Raw genomic sequence first — 21476 nt, 5'->3', positions numbered from 1 at the left:
GTAGTGGCGCGTGGAGATGAAAAAGTGACACAATATCCAGTTTCCTGGCAGAAAAGATGATTTAATGGTGGGATAAAGTGGCTAAAACCTCATTTTCCTTTCCCTGGCTGCTGGACGTGTAAAAAATGTCACACATTAAATCTCAGTGTGATGTCAGACCACAGATTTACGTCCCCGTTAATCATGAACGCCCCATAAAACAAGCGCGGGAGAATAGTTTTTTTTTTTTAAAGAATCCCAGATTGATCCTTTAACAACTGCACATGACACGAGCGTCGAGTCTCTGCATCATTTTCTATCTACACAGAATTTTACACCTGTGAGAATTTACGTTGTTTTTATATTTTTTAACCCAAGAAAAATTAAATTTTAGAGGACGGATTTTTTTTTATTTTGAGTTCCTGCTTTTTATTTCACTCTCACACACACATATGTGTGTGTAAAAAATATATATATATATATATATATATATATATATATATATATATATATATATATATATATATATATATACATATATATATATGTTTGTAATTTGAAGACAACGGCAACAATTAAAGAGACTTGAAAAATGACATTAACCCCTTTTTCTGTTTAATTCCTTCATACACAGTTGCACAGCCACAGGAAGCAGAGCCATTCATTCACAGCTTTATTGAACACTTCACAGACAGTAGAACACTGAACCTGCTGGAGAATGAACACATGAATGTTAGTGTTATTTTTTAGGGGAGCAGATGATTTTAGCTTTGTTGGAAAATGTCTTGTCGCAATTTAATTTAATTTAATTTAATTTAAAGTTAAATAATTTGTGGGAAATAAAGCGGTGTTTGCTCGATTATTCGTTCCCGGAACATTCAGCGTACACTTTCGTTAAAATCAAGACAATAATATATTTATATATAACATACAGTGTATTCAACAAGTTCTCTTTACATCCATACAAAAAGCCAATACAGTAGAGCCTAATAATAATATTAATGACAGGGTTATTGTTATTTAGCGTCAAACAAAGTCCTGAACATGATCCGGAGAAAAGGAAACGGGAATAGGCACTTCTGTTTTCTTTTTTCTTGCGTGTTTGTTTTTTTCACTTCTTTCCTCATTTCTTCAGCCAAGCTTTTACGACGCTTACGAAGCACAAGACTAAAATGTCTGCCAGAAACTCAGCCTCGGGACGCGGGGACAGGCGACGGACACATTAAAAAAAGACAAAAATGGCCAGATTTTCTTCTTCTTACCTTCCTGTCTAAAAGAAACCGGCCTCCGATATTTTATTCATCTGATTTTAGGTCATTCAAGTTTTACAAGCATTTAATACATAAATACTGTCTGAATGAATAGAACTCACTGTTGCACAGAAGTTTGTAAACCACTCACTCTCCCACACCAAAGCCCATAGAGAAAACCAGTCATTTTTAGCTTGCGGGGGACACAGGAGCTGCTGGTCTACTGCTGCCTCGTGTGGTCACTTTGTGTCACTGAGGTTAATCAGAACAAAAGATTTCAAATGCCGAATCGAGAAAATAAGGGGTGTGTGTGTGTGTGTCTCTTTCTCTATGAGCTTTGGTGTGGGAGCGTCGATGGGTTATTAGGTCAATATAAGGTGGCAATAATATTCTTAAGATATTGTAGACTGAAGCAGACAGCGTTCTCAACACAGGGGGGCGCTAAGAGTGCATGACCTCCTACAGCCACGCTTAAAAAATCATTTTCACTCAAGCAAACCACTTTTAAAAAAAAAAAAACTGAGGAAAACTACGTAAAAAGGAAACATTCCATCGTTAGAATTTATGTTTAATTGTGAGTGTGAGTGAGTGAGACGTGAGTCAAAAACACAGCGAACGAGGAAATGAACGCGTGCATGCGACTGATTTGCTGTGAAACAAAAAAGAAGAGACATGTTGTCTTTGAATCCTGTGTCAGGGTTGCTCTGATTTCTTCAATTTAGGAAGTGGTTTCCGACTTCCGGCTACAAATGGAACGCAGGGTTTCTCGCTGATTCTGGATCAGGAGGAGACAAAAGCAAGCAGACACAAGCTCTGGTACGAGGAGGAGGAGGAGTTTGACTTCTTTATGGTTTTCTGTCATGGCCGCTCTGCTCAGGCTGTACAGTATTTTTCTTTTTTAAACACAAAGAAACAGGGTGACTGACTGAGACGTTGCAAGGCAAAGAGTTTAAACGAAAGAAAGTTTACAATAGGTACCAAATACGACAGCAGGCTCCTCCCCTCCTCACTGTCGTTCGCTCCATCTCTGTTTCCTCTTTGATTTTCTTCTTGACAGGAGGATGAATAGAGAGGGGGTGGGTGAGTAGATACCGGGCCTCTCGTTGTTTCGCTCCGGCGCTTGTGCGTTGATGATATTCGGGGCTGCTGTGGTGTGTGTATGGTGGAGCGGTGGTCGGTGGAGCGTGGCGTGGTTGGAGGTCTAGTTGCCGCTGCTGCTGCCGCCACCGCAGCAGGCTCGGGTGGAGTGAGCGTCCGGGTCCTGCAGGTTGACTCCCCGATGCCGCGCTGCGTGTGTCGGGTTCTGGGTGTCTGTTTTTGGCATCTTTTTTGCTGCGGGGTGAAGAAAATTGTCAAGTCGTAGTTTTCCTGATTGTTTCAGCTTCTTAATTGTGAATATTCTCTGGTTTCTTTGCTCCATAACACAAAGAAATCATCATTCAACATATTATGGATCAAAAGCATCATTTAATAGCAGAGTTTGTCATTTTTATTAAAACCTCCGTCTAATTATTGGGCTTATTGTGTGGTGTAAACAGGGTTTAAGGATCAGTATTGAGGCCCCTGCTCTTTAATGTGTTTATGGATATTTAGCATTTGAAAAGCTGGAGTACATATGCCAGGCCTGTGTGTAGCGCTGTAGCACTGCTACTAAAATGCATCAGAATCAGAGAAGAAGATGTGGAGCATGTACGGCTGTGTACAAACTCTGAAGAGGTGGACCTATAGCACATGACATTGTTTTCCCAAAGTTGCGTTATTTTAAACGCTATTTTCCACACCAGCATTTTAAGGCCCAGAAATCCCACTTCCTGTGGATAAAAAGCTGATGAGAATTGTAACGGAAAGTGGCTCACCGATGGCCAGGAAGAGCTCGTTGACGTTCATGGCCGTCTTTGCGGACGTCTCCATGAAGAGCAGTCCGGTGTCTTCGGCGTACGTCTGGGCTTCCTGCAACAAAAAACACAAAAAGTGAGTGTCAAAGGTCAGAGTGATGCTGTTAGCGACTGTGGCTAATGGAAGCAGCTACGTTCATACTACATGACATGTTGTCTTATGATCATGACACAATTAGCATTGGGAGGTGGAGGGAGTGTGGGTCACGCATTCTCCATCTTTCACTGTGTTTTATAGCAGTTAGCATCTGTGATGTTACATCACAATCAGCCATTTAACTCGGTCTCTCTTCATTTCGCCTCAAACTCGAGATGTTTACAGTTTGACCGTTGAACTTTTCCTGTTCAGTTTTTGCCGCCTTTTCCTGTCCTCGTCTCTGATTGGACTGAGTCCTGTGACGCATCGGAAAAAGGCGTCAGCAGGTGTCTGCGACTTTAAATATTACGCCTTTAGCTATAGCTAACTATCTGCTAATGAACGGTAACTGGCCACGAGTTAAAGACGTCGACGTCAACCTAATTATTGGGCTAAAATACTGTGTGGTGTAAGGGTCAGTACTGGGCCCCCTGCTCTTTAATCTGTTTATGAATATTTAGAATTTACCAAAACTGGTACTTTTTTATATTTTTACAAATATAAACAATAATAGCTTCAAATGGGACGATGGCATGTGCCTTAAATACGTCACTTTAAAAAGGAAAAAAACATTGCATCACAAACGAAATAAAACCTATCTAAGTTATATGTTGTTATGTCATAAAACATTTGTGTTGTTCACATCACGTCCCTGTTTGTTTAGAGTACACAGTGATGCGTGTCAGTCAGGAGTCTGTTTTCTTTACCTGCCTCGACCCAGTGATCAAACAGAGACGCTGAATATGTAATGTTTATGTTTAAATATGTAATGTTTACATAGAAACAGCGGAGCCTTCCCGACCTGACGCAGACCATGATCTAGTTTCTAGTCTGCAGAAACTGCAGTCATAACAACAAATCAAACCAGGACGAGGCTAAACCAGGTGACTGTGTCAAGTCAACCTCTACGCTGATGATACTGCCGTGTTTGACACTTCTCTAACCAAAGACAAAGGGTGGAAAATACCTGACAACTGAATGTTTCCTATCAGTGTGGGTCTGTGTGCTTGTGGCTAACTGGCCCGACCTCCTGAAACTTTTAAGTAACAAAAAACGTCAACAATCATGAGCCACAAAGACGTAAGAGTATTTTAGTTTGAGTCAAATTAGCAGTCATTAAACACATATAAACACACACAACGCCTTCCCAACTTGTCGCAGACCCTGAAGTCGTTTCTAGTGTGAAGCAACTTTGGTTATACGATGCAATCAGAGACAAGGAAGAGGGAAAAGCTGCTAAACCAGGTTACTTTTGGTGCTAAACACTACGTAAAGTCAACATCCGAGTCCAATCCCCACATAATCGGCAATCGCTCAAAGTGTACTTCCACTGGCCGGGTGGAAATTCTTTTTAGAGTCACCAACCAATCAGAAACCAAGACGAGGAAGAAGCGGCAACGTCTACGCTGATGATACTGCTGTGTATCTTATCAGACTACAGGCCGCCTCCCACTCCCATCCGCAATTGTTATCATCTGTTAACGATTAGTTTAGGACTCCAGGAGGAACCTTACCTCGTACTCGACTAGTCTCTTCTCAGCCAAGTCGGCCTTGTTTCCGGCCAGAGCGATGACAATGTTGGGACTGGCCTGCCTCTGCAGCTCCTTCACCCAGGCCTTGGCTCTCTCAAACGTCTCCTGCAAGAACAAAACCCAGGTCGGGTTCAAGTGCGGATGTACTCAAATGTCTTGTTTTATGAAAGATCGTGTGTGGAACACCGTACCGGCTTGGTGATGTCAAAGACGACGATGGCGGCCTGAGCGCCCCGGTAATACATGGGAGCGAGGCTGTGGTATCGCTCCTGACCCGCGGTGTCCCAGATCTCAAACTTCACTGTCGTGTCGTCCAGACACACGGACTGAGCCAAGAAAGCAGCTGACAGGAGAACAACAGCAACAAGGTGAGCGCTGATCGTCAAACCTGGCGTCACTCAACAGTGTGTTTACTCGGGTACAACAGTTATTATTAACCCGGTTACTCAACCATGCACACGTCGTCTGGCCCAAAAATAAAATCACACACTTGAATATTTAGTGGATAATGACACTGTGTTTTTGCTTTGATGAGGTTATAAACTGTAAATAACCTGATTCTGTTACTCTGTGGAAATACCTTGCAAAATCTAAAGGTAACTTTAATATTTAATTAATTGATTATTTATTTATTTAACTAGGCCAAACAGAATGCAGGGTCTTCTGAGGGAGTGGGGAAGTAAGCACATTAACAAGACGTTTACAAAGACACGGCTAAAGCTCACACACACACACACAAAGGACGAGCAGTCTGAATGACAGCAGCATTTGTCTTTTAAAAAAGACAAATGCGATTCAACACCAGGAATCAAGAGGACATGAGGTCTAAGGGTGTTTCATACTAGATTTATCTGGCCAACAATGACCTCACAGGTGACCTCAAGTTGACCCCTGCTCAGCAGAATCTGATTTAAGACGAGAAACGGCCTCAGAAAATGGAAAAGTTGCCACATAATGTCACGTTTGTAAAACAGGCTTATATTTTAGTCCGTTTCATTGAGGTTATTATGTTAAAACAGCTAAAAAAAAATGTAATTAAATTGTAAATACTGCTTTTGTTGCATGTAACGATTTAACGTTAAAATGTGTTATTTGCGGTTATTTGCTTAAACAAACACCTGAGAACTGGTGTGGTTAACAAAGAAAACCTTAACTGTCAATGATAGTGTGTGTGTGTGTGTGTGTGTGTGTGTGTGTCAGTCTTAGCCTCTGATAATCTCGAGTTACACAATCCTCAATAATTTAATGGTACAAAGATGTAAGAGCGCTTTAATCCGAGTTCAGCGCTCACAAAAACTCTCTCCAGGACTCGAGTCTGAACTCTGGTGTAAAAATGCTGGCTCATGCTCCTCCTCCTCCTTCTCTTCCTCCTCAAGCCATCTTTCAATATTTGAGTCTGATAAACCCTGGTGTTGTCATGTTATCTTTAATGTTATTTCAACCACTGCTGGACACCCTGTGGCCTAGTGGAAAGGAAACTTGGCTTGGAAACTAGAGGGGTTGCCGGTTCCCGCCAGGTCAAAGGCCCAGGTACTGCTGAGCAAAGTACCCAATCCCCCACTGCTCCCCGTTAATTGGACAATCCACTTGATGAATGTTCTTCCTGTATATGTGTGTGTGTGTTTGTGTTCTCCAGGTTCTCCAGGTACTCTGGTTTCCTCCCACATGCAGATGAGGTTCATTGTGACCCCGCCTTTCACCCTGTGTCCGCTGTGATTGGCTACACCTCCCTGTGACCCTCACATGGAGGATAACGTGGTGAAAAAATGAACAGTTACTATTTAAAAAACCAAAGCATCTGGTCCTCACCTCCTATGGTCGTCTCCTGGAACTCGTCAAACTGTCCCTTGACGAAGCGCAGCACCAGGCTGGACTTGCCCACGGCCATGTCGCCCAGCAGCACCAGCTTGAACTGGCAGATCTTGGTCTGTGGCAGCGAGCCGTTGGTGCGGCCTCCGCTCCCTCTGGAGCTCATAGCGGGACGGGACGGCCGGGGGACGGGGCGTCCTCCCTGCAGCGGAGACTGGAGCTTTTGTGGTCAACGCTCCTCCAAAAACGGACTGCAGTCCAGTCTCACTGTCGGCGACCTCTTGACCTCTCTTTTCTCCTGTTTTTATCTGTGTGAAGACATCAGAGGGGAATAGTTCATGAGATACTAGAGCTACAACCAGAGATTATTTTCAGAAGCGATGAATCTGTTGATCAGTTAATGATGTTCTCACATGATGGAGCAAAGAAACCAGAATGTTGGGAATATTTTCAGGTTTCTTTGCTCCATAAAACAAAGACATCAAGACTTCTGAGAACGTTGTGATATTAGGGAAACATTTTGGGAACCAAACAACTAAATACAAATGAACTGGATCATTTTTTTAAGCAGAATGATGAAGCAGGATGTTTGTAAAGATAAAAATAGAGCAGTGAAATTGTAGCTTTAGCATTTTGCTAATTACATTGCATTGTTTTGTTTTTATTATCTGGAAATGATTAATTACAAAGTGACACATCCATCCAATAACTACCTTTATAACAGTATTAAGGCTTTAACGAAGGATTGACTATTAATTGATTACTACCAATATTTTCTAGTTTCTGTGATTTTTCAGCTTCTTAAATGTGAATATTTTCTGGATTTCTTTGCTCCACATAAACAAAGAAATCATTCAAACGGAATCATCGTTGTTTTGGGGACAAAAACAAGACATTTAAGAACACAGTTTCAAGGTTTGGGAAACATTTGACAACAACAACAACAACAGCAGCATTGCTGTAACAACAGAATGTCCCAGTTCTGGGATCAATAAAGAACGCACGTCCACATTTATCTACACGTTAAATAAAATGACAGACACAATTCGTCCATTATTATCGGACTCCACAGATGCGTCACTGGCTCGTTCACGCTGTCCGCGCTGTCTGTCGTTCTTGCCGTCATACATGTTACCACATCGGCAGCCTTTTTCTACGGCGTTACGTTGCTAACGGGACAGCGATCATGAGCTCGGGACGAGACCAAAAATGGACCCAGGCTTCGCGATTTCGACGCCGAACCGAACTCACTGTCGCTATCTCTCCGCCCGAACAACATGTCTGTGCCGCGGGGAGGGGAGTCGCATATTTACCGTGGATGTGGTGGTTTCGGCGCCGCGGCTACAGCAGCTTCCACTGTTGACAGTTTGGCTATCAGCTGGTTAACACACTTCCTGTAAAACGCGACGCATGCGCACACAGTGACGCATTGTCAAGCCGCATTCACAAGGTTTGACAGACGACGTAGACCAATCAGAACCCGCCAAACCGTTACGTAAAATAACAAGTAAGTATTACATATGCACATAACTATTATTGAATGAGTTGAATACTGAAGAAATTCCAAAAATGTTGGAATAAATGATAATTCACGTTCAGTTTTTTTATTACATCAGTTGCAAATGTAAAAGGATCGAAACGTTAAAGTAAAAAATGACTTAAAAATGAATATGTCTATCGCAAAATCACATTTCCGGGCTTTGGATTCCACGTTTATTTCCGTTAGAATGAACGACTGTGATTGATGCAAGTCACTTCCAAGCCGCTGGGGGCGCAAGAGCAGGCCAGAGAAGGCGGGAGGGAGGCGGTTCACCGGAAGTGTGTACAACATGGCGGATGTTTGAATCATTTGGATCCGTGGACTATTTCCAAAAACATGGATGTAAAATAAACTTCCCGTAAACTTTATTATTTTAAATGTTTTTAATAGTTTTACTGAAGAGTGACGACGCAGTTTTGTGACATGATGCCAACGACGAACAGAAGGAAACAGAAGCAGGGCAAAGACACGGCGGTAAGAGAGAAGAGAGCTACTTATTTACTCAATTATTTTTACATTAGGCAGCCTACTTTTATGTTACTGTGCATGTGTACTACTACTGCTACTACTACTAGTACAAAACGCAGGGACGCATCGTGTCCTCTGTATTTGTTTGTAAGACATTGATGTAAAAGCACTGCGTTATATTTAAATATTTCCACTCTTCAATGTAAGGCTTCCCGCATGTATTTATCAATGTTTTTAAAGCAGAATGATACATATACAAACAACAATAGAACAGTTCAATTGCAGCCTTAGCAGTTTTCTAATGGACTCGTTTCAAATTTAGATTTTTATTAATTGTTTTCTAACTTTATACATACCGATATATCCATTGAATAATTACATTTATAATAGTATTAGGGCTGCAATGATTATTAATCAGTTATTAAATTCATCAGCAAATCATTTCATAATCAACTTTTTAATAATCAAAATACATTTCTCAGATTTTGCAGCTTCTTAAATGTGAATATTTTCTTTTTTTTGCTCGGTATTTTTCCACTGTTACGTCAGTGATGAGTGTGAATGTTTGCTGATTGTTTACACTCACGTTGGCTCTGCTTGTTTCTTCTGTTTATTGTGTTGTGACTCAGGTTCAGGGAACCAATGACAGCAGCGTGGTGAGTAAAGTGTCTGCGGCGGCGCGGGGATATTTCCACGACCACTTCATCCAGCACTTTGTGTGCAAAGTGTCCAGGAGAGCACCGCTCATCAACAGGTCAGCGAGTCGTATGTCTGTCGAACTGTGTTATAAATAAGTGTTATTCAAACCTGATAAGGATGATGTTCTCAAATGTCGTTTTTCTCCAAAAACCAAAAAATGATTCAGTTCTAAAGACATCTTTGTTACATGGAGCAAAGAAACCAGAAAATATTCACATTTACGAAGCTGAGAAATCAGAAAACCTGTTTTTCATTTAGTAATTTTAGATTAATCGAGTAATTGTTTCAGCCCTAGGGATTAAGGCTGTGACCATCTATACTGTGGATTAATCCAGAAATCAATCCATGAATTGTTCCTTCCCTCATATCAGAGAAGATTTTCATTTAATGGCCAACAAAGCAACAAAAATACATTGACTTAAAAAATGAACTATGTTTCATTAAAACTAGTTTCCTGGACTTATGCTATTGATTATTGGCGTCTAATATCGGCATACCGATCAAACTGATCGTAATAAAGTGTAAATAAAATATTTTTCTCGATATAATTTTCTCTCCTGTAAAAACGTATATGAAACTTTTTTTTAGTGAAAATGATGTTAAATTTGACTCTTTTGGACAAAATATTGCTCTAATGACTTTATTTGCTTGTGTGGTTCAGAGGCTACTACGTGCGTTGGAGAGCTGTGGATCACTGTGTGAGGAGGTTTCTGCACGTGACTGAAAACTGTCCTCAGAGACAGGTAATGTAACAGCACGCTGTGTTTTAAAAACATCGTGAATGTCCTCCGTCTTTATCTCTGTCTCTCTTTCCTCTGTATTAGATTTTGTCTCTGGGCGCCGGCTTCGACTCGCTGTATTTCCGCCTGCATGCGGACGGAGCGCTCGCCAGCACTGTCGTGTTTGAGGTGGATTTCCCGGACGTCGCGCGGCGTAAAGCAGCTCTGATCACGTCTAATGCTTCACTGAGGGAGACGTTAGACCCACAGTTATCTTCTCCTACAGGTTTGTCTCTTAAGAGTATGATTTTGTCTTTAGTTTTAAATGGTTTAATGAGGTTAAGTGTAAGTGTGTGTGTGTGTGTTGTCAGGAGCTGTGTACGTGTGTAGTGCTCAGTATCGTCTGCTGGGTCTGGACATCAGAGAGGAGTCTCAGGTGAAAGAGGCTCTGGGCTCAGCAGGACTGGACTGGGCCGTGCCCACACTGATTCTCTCTGAGGTCGTTCTCACTTACATGGAAACAAAATGGTAATTAATCACTATGTGGTTTAAATATGTGAGCTGTGTGGGTTTTATTCATCAGTGAGTTGGCAGTCCACGTCAGTTTAAGTCTCTCTTAAGAACACGTTCACATCTTTATCTCACTGTGAGATGGACTTTTCCAACAGGAAACTGAAGTTTGTAAACTGGAGCTGAAACAATGATTCGAATATTAATTATCGTGATTATCGTCAACTACTTTGATAATCGATGAATCAGGTTTGAAGCTTTTTTATCATGATTAAAACAAGATTTTCTGATTGTTTCTTCAATGAGAATATTCTCTGGATTCTAACATACACAGAACATACACTGATCAACATCTTTTAACATTTTCTGACATCTTATAGACCAAACGATGACTCGAAAGAGGATCTTTAGCTCCACAGTAACATATTCATGGTAAAAGCCAAGACAAAAAGCTAAACATTGTCTCACTCCATATAAACGATGATCTGCGTGCACTCACAGCAGAATGTTTTTTTTAATCTTCCAGGTCAGACGTCGTCGTCAGTTGGGCAGCGAAGCTGCTGCCTCACTCGCTCTTCGTCATGTACGAGCAAATCCGTCCATGCGACCCCTTTGGCTCGATCATGCAGGATCATTTCAACAAACTGAATTCAACACTTCACGCGCTGCGACAGTATCCGGACGCGGCCACACAGACACGCAGGTTCCTGGACAAGGTCAGTGAGTGGATACTGACACGTGGTGTTGGTAACTGTAACTGATCACCTGTGTGTGTGTCTTTGTCTTCAGGGATGGGAACAGTGTGTGTGTCTGGACATGAATGACTTCTACTTGAGGCTGGTTCCTGAGGAGGAGCGGCGCAGAGTCGATGTCCTGGAGCCTTTTGATGAATATGAGGTGAGATACTGAAACGCAAACCACCTTCATTTAACATGTTTTCCATTGTAGTCATGAATAATTAGAGTTCTCCATCTTCAACTAATGCCACTCTACTACCAGTGTGTGTAGGATGAGGAGGATCATGAAGGATGATGAGTCTGTAACGTTTTACTGAGAGGGATCAGTATTTCCTTTACTTGCTATAAAAGAGTTTGACAACTTTAACTGTGTTAAACCAAACAGTCTTGAAGGAAGTCAATACGAAGATAGGTACAAATGTAATACAACAACAAAATAGTATTTTAGTGACATAAAATGACATGTTTGTTTGTCCTATCACAACATTAAGAACAGAGTTATTAATGTCATAGTGTGATTTAGATACAAAGAGAACAACATGTGACCTCACAGTCTGTCTTTGTCCCTGTGTCATCGTCGTCGTCCCCCCACCCCAGGAGTGGCACCAAAAATGTTCCCACTACTTCATCCTCACTGCGTCTCGAGGCTCGTGCACGGCTCAGGCTCTCCTCACAAATCCTCCAGGTAACTTTCATTCGAATCACGTTTTTAAAACATATTTAATTTAGTAGAAAGACTGAATAATGTCTGTGTGTGTATCTCCAGCGGCAGCTGTACAGCCGTCCCAGGGGGTGGCCGTGCTGGGTGTGAGCGCAGTGTCGGTTAGCGTGGAGGGTCTGGGGATGGCGTCCGCGTCTCTGAGCCCAGGACGCCTCCTGCTGACAGGAGGCTCCAGCAGAGGAGGCAGAGGAGCAGCGAGTCGACTCCTCCTCAGAGACCGAGGAGACTGGAGGTCCGTCAGTGTGGAGCCGTCACAGGATTTAGGTAATAATAGGAAATCATGGACTTAATACTGTCCCCTTTTCTGTTCAATATTGTGTTGATTCTAAAACAATAAAAATAAGGTCACTCCACCAAGACATTAACACTTCTGCCATATCGGTAATCTGAATTAGATGTGGATGAAATTTAGTCTGATTGTATAATCCTACATCCCCTTTAAAAATTAAAAAATCATCCTGATCTGTTGAGATATTAATCTGAACAGGTTCAATGGGATTGAACGATGTTACATTAAAAATGACCACCAAAACTGTAATCTGGATTAGTGTCTGATCCTGTATACACGTACCAAATTCCATTCAAATTGGATTAGTTGTAGACAGAGATATTTTTTTTACAGTTTTGCCCATTATAAAAGAATGTGTATTCTTGTAAATATACTTGTGTTTTGTGATGTCATTAGTGGGCGGAGTCTTACCAAAATTGAATGGGAGAATACTTGGCTGATCACCTACCTGTGAACCATGACATAAAATCCAGACTGATCCAAACTGTTGCTGTCTCTCGTGTGACGAGATGGTTGTGTCTCTCAGGTGTGCGACTCTACCACACGGTCACGTCTCTTCCTGGTGGAGGTCTGGTGGTTTATGGCGGTCGCTCCTCTCCTCTCAACCCAATCACAGGCCTTTTTAAAATCACCCTGGACCCCTGTGATCGCCCTCCTCCTGCAGAATCTGAATCTGAAGACCGAAATGTCGTGAAGCTCTGTGTTGAGCAGATGCTCTTTTCGGACGACAGTGCGCTGCCGCCGCAAAGATGGCGGCACACCGCTACGATCATCAGTCACAAAGGTGAGGTGGAAGGTCATTCTTTCCCTCTGAGTCTCCTGCTCATAAATAACATGTCCCTCTTTATTTTCTCTACAGGAGAAGATTTTCTGTTTGTCTTTGGGGGAAAGAATCAATGTGAGGCTGCTCTGAGCGACGCCCACTTCCTGTGTGTCGACCAGCAGCACTGGACCGAGGTTTGACCCACTTTCTCTGGTTCTCAACAAAGTTTTGAATGTGTTTTTAAAGGACCAGTTTTGGTTTTTTTTTCAGTTTTTTAAAAAAAATTCAAACGTTCCCCACTCAAGACCCGTGTCTTTGTAGGTTGATAAGGACAATTTTCAAAAACTTTTAAGAGCCTTTAATTTTTTTCCAAATTCACAAACTTTCAGTGATTTCAAGGTGGCTTTCCATGGGACCCTTGAAAGTTTGTGAATAGACAAAAAAAAGACTAAATATAGTAGTATAGATGCCAGGCCTGTAGGTGGCGTTGTAACCCTGCCACAGAGAAATATACCAGAAATCCTTGTTTCCATGTTTTGGTAATTTCCTGGCAAAAAGCGCCCTCCAGTGTCTTGATATGGGATTGCAGTAACTGTTTTAAACAATAAAAATCTGCAAAAGTTTTACATATTTCATGCAACAGAGACGATACAGAGAGTGTGTGTGAGTCTCGTATCAGGCAGACACGGATAAAGAGAGAGCTACACAATGAATGTTGTTCTTCAAATTCTATTCAAATTTCAGATCATAGACAGTGGTGGTTACAATATGTAGGAAAAAAGAATCTATAAAAAGTACTGTGTAACATACTGACATGCTAGCATGGCCTATTAATATGCAATTAATATGTGTTACTGTGTCGTTTGAGTTTTGTCCTTAATGTCGGAGTATGTTTTACCTCATTTCTTACACATCTTCATAAGAAGTAATGCTAAAGCTAGAAAATGTCTATCTACGACGAGACACCACCAGTATTTTGTGGTACTAAAGTTTTAGAATTTTGTCACCTGCACAGTTCCAACGCAGTTCCCGAAAAGTGCGGCGCATTTGTGCGTCATTCGTGGTCTCGCATCATTTCAACTTTGGCCTCATACTGTGATATGGAAACCAATCAGTGTCGAGATTCACAAATTGGTTATGTGCCAGACAAGAATTGAGATTCAATCCTTTTCCTATCGACCTATGGTTGAACCCTCCGTTCATCTATCCATCCAACTTCTACCGCTTGTCCGAGGTCGGGTTGCAGGGGGTAGCAGCTTGATCAGAGAAGCCCGGACTTCCCCTCTCCAATTGAAAATAAGATTTGTGCGGACAATAAATTGCTTTCCAGAAACCTGAGAGTTTGGTTCCTAGTAAGGACCAATAAAATAACCATGAACCCTTATGTTGTCGTTACTTGGCCAGATTCCATGATCTACCACGTCGCCAGAGAGGTTTTTACTTCAGCTCGAGTTGTGCGTTGAGAAACACTCGGGTTGATGATGAAGGGTTGGTAGGACTCTTGGTTCTGCAAGGTTCCAAATGGAACTTGAGCTCCAATGGGAACTGTGCTGGTGCTTGGTGGAAGTAAAGTGCTGTTTGAGTCAGTGTGGACCATGTGGCTCAACACTTTCCAGTCCAGTTTTGTTTTGGTCTTGGACAACGGAGAAGACAGAATGACTCAGGCCTGCTCAGCTGATACCTGTTCTTCTGTGGGAACACTGGACTCCTCCTGCTTCTGCTTATTTTTTTTCCGCCAGCCAAATACACTGCGGCTTTTTTTCTTGCCTTGATTCTCCGAGGTGGTCACCTTCGTGCTCTCCAGAGCCACAAGTTCTTGGTACATGTTGTCATCGAGCTGCTTGTTGCTGGTCTGCTCCTTCTGCGGAGCATCGGCGAGGGACCTGCTCTTTCCCCTCTCGTCGGTCAGCCTGAGCGTGACAATGTGGAAGTGATGGCAGAAGTCTTGCTCGGACTTGAGCTTGCCAGAGAGTTCAGCATTTTTTGCTCTCAGTTCATCCAGTTCGCGATGTAGAGCCTGTGTTTCAGCGCTGGAGTGTTTCACAGCGGCGAGTTCCTCTTGATGGGCAAACGTCTGTTTCTCTAGCTCATTTTTCAATTGTACTCTCAAATTCTTCTCCAGCTGCAGCTCAGAAGCATCTGACTCTCTCAGTTTTGACAGTTGAAATTTGTTTTTGACCTCGTTCTCCAACCTCTCAGAGAGTCTGGAGATTTCTGTCTCAAGGTTTGCCCTGATGCCCTTCTGAACGGTGAGCTGATGGTTGAGCAAAAAGTTGGACATTTTCAGGTTCTTTGTTGTCTCATTTTGAGTCTCTGTCACATGGCCGGACTGTTTGCCAGCCTCCTTAGACCTCTGCCTTGTGGCGTTACTTTGGAGGCTTTCAAACGTCTGATGAGGAGCCTCCGTCTCAATGGTGGACCTCTCTGCGTGAAAACTATTTTCTTTGTATTCCTGCGACTCGTTGCTCAGCTGCAGTCTCCAGGTGTTCTCACTCTGTGGCTCAATGGTGAGAGACTCCTTCTCTTTTGACCAAGATTCAATCTTTGTAGTTTCTGTCTTGAGGCTGGTGGACAACTGGGCCATCATGCAATGGGAACCCTCTGTTTCAACAACGGTGGAATTATCCGTCTGAGATTTCTGCAAAAGGGTGTTTTTGTATTCCTGCAACTCATTGGTCAGCCGCAGTTTCCAGGTGCGCTCGCGCTGTAGCTCGATAGTGAGAGACTCCTTCTCTTTTGACAGAGATGCGATCCTTTCAGCCTCTGCCTCGGCGGTTGACTTGCTCGTCTCAAAGATCTGCAGAAGGGTGTCTTTGTATTGTTGCAGCTCGTTGTTCAGCTGCAGAGTCCAGGTGTGCTTCTCCTGCAGCTCACTGGCGAGGACCTCGTTCTCCTTTGACAGTGACTCAGTCTTCTGACATTTCAGCAGGAGAGTGTCCTTGTGTTCCTGTAACTCCGTGCTCAGCTGCAGTCTACACATGTGCTCCGCCTGTAGTTCAGCGGTAAGCGTGTTCTTCTCTTTTGACAGACACTCAATGGTTTTAGTCTGTGATTTGATCGTGCTGTACAGCCTGGACATGATGCCTTGGAGGTGCCTGCAAAAGTTCTGTCTTATTTCCAGCTGTTGGTTGAGCTGAACGTTGACCTGTTTCAGGCCCGACACCTCGTCTTGGAGAGCCTCTCTCGCAGTGATGCGAGACTCCCTGAGACTCTGCATCTCCTCTTTCGCCTTCATGCGCAACGTCAGCATCTTCTCCATCTTTTCTCTGAGATGTTCAACCTGGTCTGATGGCGGCTGGATGTCCTTGAGACTCTCCAACAAGTCTTCCACCTCGATACCCAAGGCCTGCGCCCCCTCCAGCTCATTTGCAATAGTGTCAACCTGGTTCTCTTGAGTTTTCTCTTCGGCCTTGACCTTGAGGTCCCTGATTTCAGCCGTTAAAGTCTCGCTGGCGTCGTCCCCCATAATCTCGGCTCTCCGTCTTGATCTGCCAGATCTCTCCGTCATCATCATGGTCATTCTTGCGGATTCCGTTGAAGCTCGTTGATGTTCGGTAGAAGATTGTTGAAGGTGGTTCTTGAGTGTATCGTTCGCTCATCTGTTGTAAACTCTTGTTTGTGCTTTCATCATTTTTTTAGGTTTTTATAATAGCTTTGATGTTCCACTCGGTGGCTGGAACCAACCGTGATGATGACGGTAAGTATGTAATGTTTTTAAAAGGCTTTGATATTTCCAACGTGCTGAATCTGACACTGAATTAACATCATGCCATTACTTATTATATAATAGAATTAGTTGGGAATGTCCCAAAATAAATAAATAATTAATAAATATAAGCAATAATTTTTTGAGGTCTTCAGTGGCTTTGGTTCATGGTGTTCGTGTCATTTGTGGACACTGTCCACTGTCTCTCTCTCTTTCTCTGCCGTTGACGTGAGCTTCCGTGTAGAACAGTGAGCGAGTAAAAGTTAAAACAAGAGAGAGCAAATGACAACGTGATGTCCACTGGGAAATTAAAATTCCAGGAGCTCTGTCTCACCAAAGACAAAAGAAAAAAACTGACTTTGACCGAGATCTCACTTGTCCAATAAAAGTGGACACCATCATGGACGAAGATGCTCTTACAAGTTGTCCTCCCGTCTTAAAGCTGTGTCGGCTGACTGCTGCTTCCTGACGACCTCATGAACTCATGGATCTCATCGGACTGGTTTATATAAGTGTGTGTGTGTGTGTGTTACAGATTCCAGTAGAGGGCGCTGCTCCTGCGGCACGTCACTCCCATTCGGCGAGTTCATATCAGGGAGGTGTGGTGGTGTTTGGAGGACTGGACAGAAGCTCGGTGCCTCTGGGGGACGTGGTCTTGTTAAGGCCCACAGACGGAGGGTTCATCTGGGAGAGAATAGAGGTGCAGCCTCCTCCTGTCCCCAGGTCTGTCCACCGTCCTGTCTCTACTGTATCTACTGTCTGTCCACTGTCCTGTCTCTGCCATCTCTACTGTCTCCTCTGTCTCCACTGTCTCGTCTGTCATTTTGTCTGGTCCTCCCCCTGGGGGGTTAAGACTCTCTGTGCTTTGTTTCAGATACTCTCACTCCGCCCATGTGATTGGAGATCAGCTGGTGTTGGTGGGCGGAGTCTGGCTGCATTCAGATGGCGTCCCAGGTGTGGCCATAATCGACCTCGCCACACGGGGCAGCGTGGAATTCCGTCTGGACACGGTGAGGAATTTAATTTGTCAAACACTGCTGTTTGACAAATTAACCAAGTTAGCATGTTAGCAAGTCACAGGAAAATGACAGACAATAACTTCCTCCACTTTGGAGGTGGAGCTTTAACAAAAGGCTCAGTGGGAGGGAGTGTTTTCTTATCAACACTTACTGACCCCAGCTTTAACTCATGACTTCCAAGGTTTCGCCGGCGGAGCTTTAACAAGACGGCCAATGGGAGGGCGTCGGATGTATATGTAGCATTTTGTTGCCGTTTAGCCGTCTATTCTCTATTTTTGTGTGGGCGGAGCTTTGACTAAAGGGTGTACAGGAGCGGTGTGGTTAATTTCTCAATGCTTTTTTAAAGTGTAGCTTTTCCACTCTTACTCTCCCGAGCTTTAACATTTGGGTCTAATGTGACACTCACTGCTCTTCACCACAGTATAAATGTTGATAGAGCTCCCCCCTCAGGTTGTTTAGAGCAGTGATTTTATTGTTGTGACAACATGAGACTGAATAATCCATCACTGTGTGATCTTCAGACGTCGGTGCCGTGGCCTCTGATGCTTCACTCCTTCTGCTGTGAGCTGACGGACTCGGAAGAACCTGAGCTGATCCTCATCGGAGGCGGAGGAAACTGTTTCTCCTTCGGGACTCATCTGAACCCTCAGCCGGTCACCGTGGACCTCAGACCTGCACTGACTTGACACTTCCTCACAACAGTTTGCTCTGAAATTCCTTCAGGGACATTTGAAAGGATGAAGTAGACAAATTAAATTAAAACAAAACTCTTTTCTAACTTATCTGTTTTCTGTACTCGGTAGTATGGATAATCTGTTTGGTTCCATTAGAAGTACAGCTCCACAAAGCAGAACTCTATTTCTCTCCAAGATCTGAAAGGTTATTATGGAATTATTGATCAAAAACGCCAGCTTGAAGGACTCAGTAATGCTCTGAAATCATGTCATTGTCAAATGTTCTTTGAGAACTGATGCTGAACAGACATTAAAATAATCAAAACAAAGGTATTTTCTGGACAGGTTTTTATTTGTGAGACCTCAGATTAGTGCTTTTGGTTTTTTGGGGGTTTGGGTCACTCAGAGAAGCGCTTGAAGGACTGGACCGTGGCGCTGACTGCACCCCAGTCGCCAGGCTTGCGGTACTCCCCCTTCTCCAGGAAGTACTGGCGTCCACGGTAGTTGGGGTTCTCGTAGAAGACCCAGCAGCCGTCGAACACCTTGCAGGAGTTGACCTCCCTCCAGCGGAACTTCTCCAGAAGAGAGGGACAGTCGTCTGTGGCCTCGAACGCCTGACCACCAAAGTCCGACTTCTCATAGAGCTGCATCTTGTACGAGGTCCCGCTGGTCTGGAACAAGGCAGGGGTGAGGAAGGGAAGGGCAGCGTGGGGTGAGAGAAAAAAGGGGAGGGAGGATAATGATACGTTCCAAAGTTCAGGGGTTTGTTCCTTCAACAGGAACTCAAGATTTCTGTGACTTAATTCCACTTCTGTCGTGTTTGTTTTCACAGTAAATTAGAAGTAGTGTTCAATTTTTATCTGTAAACATGTCGCTACGATAATCACGCGTAGAGTTCTGCTATGGCTAACAATGTCTTGCCCCAGATGCTTCTGCGACTGATTTTTCCCCCGACAGCTCGACTGTGACACGGTCAACTTAAAAGTTACCCAGTATATATCGAGAGATGGGATTGTTTTAGCTCACCTGTCGTCAAAGACAAGTGTAGACTTCGTAAAATGCGACATAAACATTGTCACCAACTTAGCGACCTTGTCAAACTCCCTAGTAGCAAGTTTTTTGGAGCTGTAGAATTCAGTTCTGAAGCTTTCGTGCGGGAACTGATAAATTATTGTCAAATGAGTTCACACAATGTTTATTAACTCTAACAGTCATTTTTTTATGTCTTTAAAGGTTACGTACTGCAGCTTTAAACCTTTATCTGCCGCAGATCGATATAAAATTGGAGGAAGATTGCAGATTTCAGGGCCGATGTTTGACTTACAAAGTGGATGATCTTGCAGGAGCTGATGCGGTCATTGAGGCCCATCCAGCGCTGGTAGTCCGGGTACTCTCCCCTGGTCAGGACATACTGGTAGCCCATGAAGTTGGGCCTCTCGTACACCACCCAGGCCCCGCTCTCCACCCGGATGGAGTTGCAGCGGCTCAGGTACGAGTGGAAGTCGGAGCAGTCGCTGTCGCACTCATAGCGCCGGCCCTGGAAGTTCTTGTCCTCGTAGAAGACGATCTGGAGACACACGAACAAATGCCGGGCCACTGTTTTAGCTCCTGCATGCAATCTTCACTCAACTGAAGAGTGTTTGAAGGTGTGTCTGAGGTTTGAAAACATGACTGCCGAGCCACAGAAACAAGTCCACAATGTTTTGAGAACATGTTCATGTCTTTATCTCACTGTTACACAGACTTTTCCAAAAGGAAACTGAAGTTTGTAAACCATTCACTTCTCATAGCAAACCACATAGAGAAAATCAGTGATTTTAGCTTGCGGGGACACAGGAGCTGCTGGTGTACTGCTGCCTCGGGTGGTCACTTTGTGTCACTGACCGAAGGATTTCAAAAGCCAAAGTTGCAAAATAACACATTGGATGTAGTGATGGAGGCAGCAGTGGATCAACGACCCCTGTGTGCCTGTGAGCTAAAAATGCTGATTTTCTCTATGGGGTTTGGTGTTGGAGAGTTAGAGATTTCATAGAGTGACAAAAACCTCAGTTTCCTGTTGGAAACAGAGACAAAAAACATGCATATTCTGACAACATTGTAAACAGAGCTGATGTAGATTTTATAACGCAGTTATTTCATTGAGAGGCTAAAATGGTGTTTTTTCTTGATTTGTTGACCCTCGTGTGAACTCACCCTGCCCATCTTGGATCCAGTAAACTTGACGATGATGATGATGAAGATGAAGATGGTGGTCGTCTTCTTGGGGTCTCGGTGTGGCCACGGCCTTTTACCGATGCCCTTTTTATATCTGTGCTTTTCCCACGTTCATCAGCAACAATCGCTTTGTCATGAAAGTCCGATCCAAAAATTGAGTCAGTGATTCTGCTTCTATTCAGCTGCATCCAGAACAGCGAGGGAGGATTTACTTTACAAAGAGATGGTTAAGCATCCACTGACCCGGTCCAGTGCCCCCTCACCCCTTCACCCAGTCACCCACACTCACCCCACGCACACACACATACTCATGCCAGCTGCACCAGTTTCTGCTGACTCATGATTTATTTCTGCCTCTGTGGCTGCTGCTGCATAAAACGCATGCATGTGACTCATCAGTGCCACCATGAGGCTCATGTTGGTGTTTGTCCAAGAACACAGGCTCTCTGGTTGTAAATGTGATATTTCATATAGTATAGTATGTGATCCAAATTGTGAAAAGAAAAGTCATACTTTAGTATGTGATCCAGATTTTGACAAAAAAGTCATAGTTTAGTATGTGATCCAAATTTTGAAAAAAAGTCAAACTTTAGCATGTCGTCCAAATTTTGACAAAAAAAGTCATACTTTAGTATGTGGTCCAAATTTTGACAAAAAAGTCATAGGTTAGTATGTCGTTCAAATTTTGACAAAAAAGACATACTTTAGTATGTGGTCCAAATTTTGACAAAAAAGTCATAGGTTAGTATGCCATTCAAATTTTGACAAAAAGTCATACTTTAATATTTGGTCCAAATTTTGAAAAAAACGTCATAC

At 43.3% G+C, this 21476-nt stretch overlaps 3 protein-coding genes across 3 annotated transcripts; 1 reads left to right on the top strand and 2 right to left on the bottom strand.

Moving 5' to 3' along the window:
- Nucleotides 1–1781: 1781 nt before the first annotated feature.
- On the bottom strand, nt 1782–7998 carry rab5b (RAB5B, member RAS oncogene family). Its single transcript, XM_044017311.1, has 6 exons — nt 7915–7998; nt 6602–6909; nt 4984–5135; nt 4775–4897; nt 3086–3179; nt 1782–2561 (listed from the first exon to the last, which is right to left on the bottom strand). Exons 2-6 carry the CDS (start codon nt 6765–6767, stop codon nt 2431–2433), a joined length of 666 nt encoding a protein of 221 aa, XP_043873246.1. The 5' UTR covers nt 6768–6909; nt 7915–7998; the 3' UTR covers nt 1782–2430.
- Nucleotides 7999–8398: 400 nt separating this feature from the next.
- On the top strand, nt 8399–18775 carry lcmt2 (leucine carboxyl methyltransferase 2). The gene is made up of 14 exons (XM_044017318.1): nt 8399–8615; nt 9239–9363; nt 9970–10051; nt 10133–10313; nt 10399–10555; nt 11064–11253; nt 11327–11434; nt 11872–11959; nt 12041–12259; nt 12811–13068; nt 13144–13241; nt 17289–17476; nt 17628–17763; nt 18294–18775. The coding sequence occupies exons 1-14, from the start codon at nt 8565–8567 to the stop codon at nt 18456–18458; spliced, it is 2046 nt and encodes a 681-aa protein (XP_043873253.1). The 5' UTR covers nt 8399–8564; the 3' UTR covers nt 18459–18775.
- Nucleotides 18776–18779: 4 nt separating this feature from the next.
- On the bottom strand, nt 18780–20740 carry crygs2 (crystallin, gamma S2). Its single transcript, XM_044017319.1, has 3 exons — nt 20640–20740; nt 19771–20013; nt 18780–19117 (listed from the first exon to the last, which is right to left on the bottom strand). Exons 1-3 carry the CDS (start codon nt 20646–20648, stop codon nt 18845–18847), a joined length of 525 nt encoding a protein of 174 aa, XP_043873254.1. The 5' UTR covers nt 20649–20740; the 3' UTR covers nt 18780–18844.
- Between the last annotated feature and the right edge of the window lie 736 nt (nt 20741–21476).

The sequence above is a fragment of the Solea senegalensis genome, unplaced genomic scaffold, assembly GCF_019176455.1.
Source record: "Solea senegalensis isolate Sse05_10M unplaced genomic scaffold, IFAPA_SoseM_1 scf7180000015295, whole genome shotgun sequence".
Lineage (NCBI taxonomy): Eukaryota > Metazoa > Chordata > Actinopteri > Pleuronectiformes > Soleidae > Solea > Solea senegalensis.
Note: the sequence above shows the minus strand (reverse complement) of the source record. Positions and strands in the feature narration are given on the sequence as shown.

Bases quoted from the DNA above. Each gene is read 5' to 3' on its own strand.
- crygs2 (XM_044017319.1), bottom strand. The intron at 19,118-19,770 runs GTAAGTCAAACA...GCCTTGTTCCAG, and splicing joins CCTGCAAGATCATCCACTTT to ACCAGCGGGACCTCGTACAA.
- rab5b (XM_044017311.1), bottom strand. From the start codon at position 6,767: ATGAGCTCCAGAGGGAGCGGAGGCCGCACCAACGGCTCGCTGCCACAG. The intron at 4,898-4,983 runs GTACGGTGTTCC...TTGTTCTTGCAG, and splicing joins TCTTTGACATCACCAAGCCG to GAGACGTTTGAGAGAGCCAA. The intron at 3,180-4,774 runs GTAAGGTTCCTC...TTTTTGTTGCAG, and splicing joins AGAGACTAGTCGAGTACGAG to GAAGCCCAGACGTACGCCGA.
- lcmt2 (XM_044017318.1), top strand. From the start codon at position 8,565: ATGATGCCAACGACGAACAGAAGGAAACAGAAGCAGGGCAAAGACACG. The intron at 8,616-9,238 runs GTAAGAGAGAAG...GTTGTGACTCAG, and splicing joins AGCAGGGCAAAGACACGGCG to GTTCAGGGAACCAATGACAG. The intron at 13,069-13,143 runs GTGAGGTGGAAG...TTTTCTCTACAG, and splicing joins TACGATCATCAGTCACAAAG to GAGAAGATTTTCTGTTTGTC.